Source organism: Natrix helvetica (assembly GCF_964273705.1).
Source record: "Natrix helvetica genome assembly, chromosome: 1".
Taxonomy (NCBI): Eukaryota; Metazoa; Chordata; class Lepidosauria; order Squamata; family Natricidae; genus Natrix; species Natrix helvetica.
Genome location: NC_138548.1, coordinates 39,774,011 through 39,782,724, shown reverse-complemented (window position 1 = coordinate 39,782,724; position 8,714 = coordinate 39,774,011). Strand labels below are relative to the sequence as shown.

Below are 8,714 nucleotides of genomic sequence, written 5' to 3'. Positions count from 1 at the left end.
CCAAGCCACGCCCACAGAACCAGTAGTAAAAAAAATTGAATTTCACCACTGGTCTGGTCCAATTTAGTATAAATACACAAGTAAGCGACTTCTCTTTAACTGTTACACTACTAGAAGGAGAAAACATGAACATTCCTATCAGTTGGAATCTCAACATCATTACAACGGCTAACACTTGGCTAACAGTGGCTAACACTCGGGGGAAGGAGGGTTTCTCCCATATTGTTTGGGGGGGGAAATGGGTTCTAATAATGGTTGCCACCTTGGTAAGTCAGTTTATTGATTCTATGGTGTTGTATACATATTTTTCAACCATCCTCAACCTTCTGTTCTTCAATTATGTGGGACTGAAACTCCCATCATCCCCAAGCATGACTAGAATGATTATCCAAGACAGTGGGAACAGTCCGTAGCTCATTCAAAAGTCTTAGGGTAAGGCAGCCAAGGAAAGAACGCTACTTTTTATTTTATGTCATCCAGTAAACGTGGACGGGGCCTGAAAAGAAATGTAGGCGTTTGCTGTGGTACACAACAAAAAATGGCCAAGTTTTCTACTTACAAAAGGACACAGAGAGCAAGAAAAAAAAACCGAAAGGAGCAAAATTTGGGAAAAAAAATATTTCTTTTCTTCCATTGCACTACCCACCACATATCGTCACTGTTCTTCTATTACATGTCATATTAACAAATATCCATTTTCTACCTCAAGCCTGGGTGGCACGCAGTTTTTTTTGCCGTAGTGTTTCCCCAACTTGTTCTAGAATTGGTATCCCTTTTGACTTCCTGATCATGGTTTCATCGTGCATCACGATGTCACCGTCAGATCCTGCCAGCAGAGGCAAAGGAGCCAGCGCAGGATTTGAAGTCAGTCCTGCAGATTCTGAAAACTCAACATCCATCAGCAAGGAGTGATCAGGTATCAGTCCTGCTGCACCAGTAAAAGCTCCCAACCCCGTGGAAGGCTCTGCAGTCCTGGAATACCTTTGGGGAAGATTCATCATCTCGTTGACTGTTTGGAGATCATTGGTGGGTTCCATATCAATGTCGTTGGGACTTTCTGTTGAAGGAAGCCGCGCTGCAGGCAGTGCAGGCAGGGAATTTTGGTCCTCTATTTTCAATTCCTCTATCAGATCAGTAACGGAAACATTAGCATTTTGACGCCTGGAGTACTTGGAAAAGCTTGTGGTATGATCAAGATGAATTGAAAATTCTTCCCAGAATCTGCCACCAGAATCTGAAAGCTGTTAGAAAAGGCAGCATTAGGTGGTATTATACAACTATTTCAACCAAAGGATGAAGCCCAGGGAGAAACTACTGATTCTGCCGCAAAGAAGAGGGAGTCAAACTATTCTCCAAGGCACCTGAGGGTAGAACAAGAAGCAATGGGTGGAAACTAACCAAGGAGAGAAGCAACTTAGAACTGAGGAGAAATTTCCTGACAGTGAGAACAATTAAACAGTGGAACAGCTTGCCTCCAGAAGTTGTGAATGCCCCAACACTGGAAGTCTTTAAGAAGATGTTGGATAGCCATCTGTCTGAAATAGTATAGAATTTCCTGCCTAAGCAGGGGGTTGGACTAGAAGACCTCCAAGGTCCCTTCCTCTACTATTGTATTGTATTGTATTGTAAAAAGGAATCTAAACCACTCAGGTAATCAGAGGTTCAAATAAAGAGGATGTGGTTCCATTGTATTTTTCTGATATTTAGGGGAAACAGCTCAACATATCTTTTTTACTCAGTGTTCCTAGCATTAACAATATATTCTCCACCAGCCAGCGAATATCTAATAGGCTAAATCAACCTGTGGGGAAAACCAGTGATGTTACTTGCAACTCCAAATGTTGCATTTTTAATTAAAACCAAAAATAGGGCCACAAGTTGCCTATCGCTCAATTAGGGCTTGATTGGAAGGCAAATGTCTATTTTCATATCGACATACTCCAAGAAATAGTGACTGACAAAGAAGACAAAGGGCATTGATTCAGTTGAACTTACTTCTTTTTCTCAGGAGAGAGTAGGATAAATATCAAATAACCTTCCATTATAAATCTGGACAATGTGGATACTTAGCAAAAGATCATTGTGCCCTCATTTACAGATTGGCATCCGGCAGATATTCTCAAATGGGTCTTTCCCTGTGATGACACTGTCCTCCTCTGGAATTCTGTTTCCTCTGATAGTTAAGAAGTCTCAATTATTATTTTTCTGTTTTCAAAGTGGGTATGAACTTTGATGTTTTCTCAGAGAAAGTGATACAAAATTATAGTAGTAAATTAGTATAATTAGTAAATTATAACAAACCTACTGGTATTATATAAACCTGCATTATCATTTTTCCATGTTGCAATAGGGCTGAGGTCATAGATGTTTAGTACAAAGGTGCTTTTTCAAGAGGCAACTGGACTTTCTGGTTTTTCTTTGAAGATGTTTTGCTTCTCATCCAAGAAGCTTTTTCAGCTCTGATGAGCTTTCTGGATGAGAAGCAAAATGTCTTCAAAGAAAAACCAGAAAGTCCAGTTGCCTCTTATAAAAGCACCTCTGGGACAACCATGACCTGGATGACTGAGAATCTCCATAGACATGTCTAGCACAACTTGTTCCTACCCTTCAAATGCCCATCAGGAGATTGGGAGGCAATGCTGGAGCTAAAGATGTCTCCTCTGACTTTGTGCTACCGAGATATGTTGTTCCTAACTTCCATAATACTGAGACAACCCAATCAAGGGCTTTCCTCTGGAGCATACCATACCTGGGGATGTTGGTTTTTTTACACAGTTCCAACTTTGAATTCACTGCTTTAGTGATACACTGATTTTGATTGTAAATATGTGGCTTTTACTTTTGTGCTTTAACCCTAACCATTCTGTCTTGGTGTATGTAACAAGGACTTATAACATACCAACCTTGCTATATTATGATGTGAGCAGAAATGATTTGTAAGAAAACAACATTGGGGGGAGAGGGAGATTTCTGGCACACAAGACTTGTCACTATCTGTATCTTTCAGGTATGACCAGCCTTATACCCTTTTCCCTCTCACCCAGCGAGAGAAAGCCCTTCGGGCACCTTTTGGTTCACGTTTGTCCTTCTTTTCCGCAGTTTCATGGATCCAGTTGTGGCAATGACATTAAACGCTCCTTTGGTGCAGTTTCTTCTCTTCCACTGTTGATCTGCAAAGAATCAGAAAGGAAATGTTTTGGTCATCATATAGTTACGGTTGTGCAAAGAGATTATCTTTGTCTTTAGACTTGGAACTTTTTTAACAAGGGCATTGAGTTAAGAAGTTAATCTAGTTATCTAGAGGAGCTTAGCAATGTGCATGCTGTTGGTGGACAGATATACTTGACATAGCCTTGCTCTCATTTTTGGGCAACAAACTTTGTTAAATAAGGCTTCAGTAGAACTCTTTCCATATGTAAAGAATATGCTAAGATCAAATGTAAAGAATAGTGTTCTATTTATACAGTTTTAGAGCCGTGGTTACACAGTGGTTAGAAAGCAGTATTGTAGGCTAACCCTGCCTTTCACTGCCAGGAGTTTGATCCTGACCAGCTCAAGGTTGACTCATCTTTCCATTCTTCCAAAGTTGGTAAAATGAGGACCCAGACGGTAGGAGGGAATATGCTGAATCTATGAACTGCTTAGGGAAAGCTATAAAGCACTATGAAGCAATGTAGAAGACTAAGTGCTATCACTATTTATCCATGTTGTTTTCATCTTGATTTGGACTCAGTTGGGGGCATAATGGAATTATGAACAAGAACCATAAAAGGGCTGTTAAGGCTTTTCAGGCTTTTGAATATGTTTTGATTTTGATACTTTGGTACCACTTTCCAATGATTTATCAAGAGAAGAGTTAGTAATTTCTCCTTCAATAATAGTTGATGTTTCTTCTGCAAAGAATGGGATGGGGATTTGCTCTCATTCATTTTAACTCATTTTATTATATTAAAAGGAGAGAAGAAGAAAAAACAGAGAGAGGTGCTATTTTATAGATATCCATTTTATACACCCCATTTTATAGATGGCCAAGGAGATCCATAAATATCAAGCACCTTTATACATATTTCAGACTTTCCCTAGTTAATTCGCTTCGGTTACAATTTCCAGTTCACTTAATCTAACGTACAGAAGCTGAAACTTTATTTATTTATTTATTTATTTATTTATTTATTTATTTATTGGATTTCTAAACTGCCCCCTCTCCCGAAAAGGGACTCGGGGCGGTGTACAGTCAGATAAAATGCAGATAAAATACATGAATAACAATATAAATAGTATAAAAACAATTAAATACTAAACATTTAGATGGAGGAGAAGAGACTGTACAAGAAATAAATATAAAAAACATTTTACTAAAAATCCCCTTAACTTCCGGGTCCTACACCTCTCGGGGTCCACGAACCCGTCCTCGAGGCGGGCCCTTGAAAGAGCCAAGGGCCAAACCTGCGAGAGAGGGGCCTCCCGCAGGCGGAGCAAGTCTAACCTCGAATAAGTTATTATCACAATTCCAGTGGGGGTTAAGGTGCTGTAGATGGTAAAAATAAGTCAGTATGGGGGGGGGGGGGTAAGAGGCATTGTCCCCATAAGTCAGTATGGGGGGGGGGATAAGAGGCATTGTCCTGGTTCATTCTTCGATAGAGAGTGGGGGGGGGAGCAGGTGTCCAAATGATAAAGTTAGACGGATGCGGCGAAGATGGTAGAGAAAATGGTAGAGAAAATGAGTGATAGCCCTAGGTGGTAAATAGCAAAATAGATGATAACCCTCGATGGTCTTAGGTGGGCATAAGCTCAGGAACAAAGATTCAGGGTCCTCGGTGGGTGGGGGGGAGGCAGTCTTCGCCCAGGTATCCAGGTATCCATGATCCCAGGCAACCTTCCATCCTCTCCATGGTCATAGGCCAAATCCGTGGCCCTAGGCCAGATCTTCCAGAGGCCTCAGATGATCCAGCCCCCCCCCCCAACCACCATAACCACCATCCTATCCCACTCTGTCCTGGCTCCCACCTGAAGGGTCCAATAATCCAGGCTATCACCCAGCGCTCACCCAGCGTTCCGATGTTCCTGGCGTCTTCTAACAACGCAGGCCTACAGGAGTCACCGGGAGCCGCCAGAGGATGACGAGAAGCCTCAGCAAAAAAGCTCAGCAAAAAAGCCTCGGCAAGGCCCTTGGCAGCGGCATCTTTGCATGCAGCCGCTGTTATCTCCATTCCGCCTGGCCCTCCGGTCTTCTTTCGGCCTTTCCTTTCCTTGCCTTTCCTTGCCGGCTGCCTCGCCTCCTTACCGGCCGCTCTGTCGCTCCACTTGTCTTCCTCTGCCAGCGCGCACGCACCAGACACCAAAACGCCGAACGCTGTTGTACCGCTGCCATTCCTCATCTGCTCTCACTCCCCAGCCTCTTCCAGCCTCTTCCACGATCTTCTATGACCTCCCTTCGATCACCTCGACCACCCTGGCGGACCAAAATAGGTCCAAAACCAGCCAAGGTGGTCTATCAGTCCGACTCTCAGCCCTCTGATGGAACGAGGGCCGGAAACAGCACCTATTGCCCCATTGCAGCTCCGTAGCGTCTCCCGGAGCTCAAGAGGCGACCGCCATTGCCGGAAGCTCCTCCAATGAACTTGGCTTCAGCTGTGGAGTACCAGGATAGGAATATTTGATAACAAACTTGTTCCTGGTTTCTAGAATGGGGAATGCTGAAATACCCCCACCTCAGAGAAGATAAAGCCATGCAACCGCCATCCCTTTCTTTTGACAGGTCTCAGGAAGCTTGATGGGGCAGGAATCTAGCCTGCTGCCTTTGCCCCATGATCAGAATCTCTTCTGGGTATCAGCAATGGCCAACAAGGACCTTGGATTGCAAACCTAATTCTAAACTTGAAAACCTACTACATTGGCTCAATTATCCTACAATAAAATGAACCTCCCATTTAAGTTAAGCACTTGTGGGAACAAGGACACAGAATAGCAATAAATAGAACTTGCATTGGAGAAAGGCCCCGTTAAAGAAAATATTTATAAAAAATATTGGCGCAATGGAAGAATTAACAGTCCAGCATCGTTTTCAAAGCCATTGGGATGTGATACATGCACATATCTGGATCCCAGTCAATGTGTAGTAAATCCCATTTTCACATTTTACAGTCTGTTTGTTTATAGTGGGTAGAACAACTGGATTGAAAAAGTAGGATTATAAAGAAAGTTTAATATAATTCAGGAGACTGCAAGGTCCAGAGGCGAATCAGACTTCGTGTCTATAGGTCAGACCCATGCTTAACAAGCCACAATTGGTTCAGACTGACACTTTATAACAGAGATGCTCAGGGTTTTTTTTCTGATTCAAGAGCTATGGTTGCTCTTTAAATAGTACTTCAGAGGCAGGCCTCTAATGAATGAAAGTAGGACAAATGCTCAATTTTGCTTAAATTAGCTTAATTTTGTTTATATTTAAGGTAAAAAAAATGAATTGGAGTTAATGTGATTACCCTCCAGACATACATTTAATATATATTTTTTCCTTTTGTCACATTAAAAATTACAATGTGTTAAGACATTTTAGAGATCTATGGAGACCAGCCATTGTTGACTTGGGACCTAAGAGCTATTCACATTGGAGGTTTGAGAAATGGGAAGCCTTTCCTGGCCTTTGCTGCCAAGCATCCCTGATGATGCAGAGAATAAAATGCCTACAATTGGTTGCCAGCATTCTTGATGTGAAATCCTCAGATGGAAAGCATGTGCACTGTCCACCTACATTATTTCTTGGATGCCTTTTGCTCGTTTAGTCCTACATCAGGGGTGTCCAAACTTGGCAACTTTAAGACTTGTGGACTTCAACTCCCAGTATTCTGGGAGTTGAAGTCCACAAGTCTTAAAGTTGCCAAGTTTGGACACCCCTGTCCTACATGTTCAATCTTGCTTAGAGAATACCTTCTAATCCTGTGATGGCAAACCTATGGCAAGCCCTCTCTGCGGCCAGCTGAGCCAAGCCATCGCCCCAGCTCAGCTCAGTGGTGGGTTTCAAATTTTTTTAGAACCTCTTCTGTAGGTGTGGCCTGCTTTGTGGGAGTGGCTTGCCAGCCATGTGACCAGGTGGGAGTGGGTTGGCAGCCATGTGACTGGGTGGGCGTGGCCAACTTGTAAAATGTGGTGAAACTCACTTAACAACGCTCTTGCTTAGCAACCAAAATGTTGGCTCAGGAACTCTGGCATTGAAGTGTGCAAGTCTTAAAGCTGTCAAGTTACAAAACCCTTGCACCCCTAACCCTTTAGAAAAAAAACCCCAGGGGTGTTCAAACTTGACAGCTTTAAGACTTGTGGACTTCAATTCCCAGAATTCCTCCTCTCGCTCTTCATCTTGATGATGTGCGGACGGGAAGGGGGGGAGGGAGCTGGAACCGGTTCTAAACAGCACTGTAGATTTGTGGAACCTCTTCTATAGAAGAGGTTAGAACTGGCAGGAACCCACTCCTGGCTCAGTTCCACTGCGCATGTGTGCGCACCTCCTGCCGGCCAGCTGGTTTTCAGCTCTCTGCTGTGCATGCGGGGGGTGCGGGGGGCCATGCAGGAGAAGTGTCCACTTGTGCAAGGGGCAGGGGGCATGTGCAGGGCCCGCAAGCGTGTGCGTTGGGCAGGAGGCATAGGGGGAATGCATGAACAGAGGTCCCATGTGAATGTGCAGGGATCCCACGCACATGATTGCGCATGCATGTATGGGGTCCCATGCACATGTGTGGGAGATCCCATGCACAAGCATGCAGGCCCTAATTTCTCACGTTAAGAAAGACCAGTGCCTGGTTACTCATCTCATGCACTGTTTCAAACACATCCTATGATTACATTACAAGGCTCTAAGCTCCATGCAAGTCTTGGTCCAATTATAGAATTGAGAGTGATTGAAATATTATATAATAAAGCTGAAAAATATACAAACCTACTTCATGCGCCACATGACCTGTTTTTTCTTGGAGTCCATCTGGAGGTATATACAGCATATCCTGTTCCACACAAAATTAGTTCATAAAACTCACAAGAATATTTAAGAGGTATTTTTAAAACTGGGATCTGTTCCTGCCTAAAATTAATTTGGAACCTTCCAATAATATACTGTTACATGAATTGCTTGAAAAAGTACCATACAAAAAATAGAACTACTGAGCTGAAATGGATCCATTCTTTCCTTGTTTTTCCAAAAGAATACAGAACCCATCAAGACATCTCAAATGTGCTTTTTCCCCACTTCAAATTCAGTGGCCTGCATGGTTTTGTGCAGACCCTGGTGTGCACATCTATCACCTCTCCTGCGGGAGCTGCATTGGCTGCTAATTTGCTTCCAGATGCAATTCAAGGCCCTGTTTGTCACCTTTAAAGCCCTTCATGGCTTGGGACCAGGTTATCTGAAGGACCGCCTCTTGCCGGTCACAGCTACCTGACCCATCAGAGCGGGAAGCCAGGGAATGCTGCGGTTTCCATCCCCTAGGCCAGCGGTTCTCAAATAGTGGGGCGTGCCCCCCTGGGGGGGGCGCGAGGCTCTGTAAAGGGGGGCGCGAAGGCTCCCTTTCCATCTGGGTGCAACGGCAGCGAAGGCGTGGGCGAGGCATAATATATCCCGCCTGGAAGTGGCAGCACTTCGGACTGTGGATTTTCATTGGAGCCGCGGGCTGGAGCTGTGCAAGAAGCCTGCTCGGGCGGGGGTGGGAGGGAGGGAAGCATGG

General features: G+C 43.9%; 1 protein-coding gene across 1 annotated transcript; it reads right to left on the bottom strand.

The window, feature by feature from the left end:
- Nucleotides 1-704: 704 nt before the first annotated feature.
- Nucleotides 705-6,993, bottom strand: LOC309385864 (uncharacterized protein; the record flags this gene model as incomplete). The annotated part of the gene is made up of 3 exons (XM_081940647.1): nt 6,931-6,993; nt 3,067-3,170; nt 705-1,241 (listed from the first exon to the last, which is right to left on the bottom strand). The coding sequence occupies exons 2-3, from the start codon at nt 3,103-3,105 to the stop codon at nt 705-707; spliced, it is 576 nt and encodes a 191-aa protein (XP_081796773.1). The 5' UTR covers nt 3,106-3,170; nt 6,931-6,993.
- Nucleotides 6,994-8,714: the final 1,721 nt, after the last annotated feature.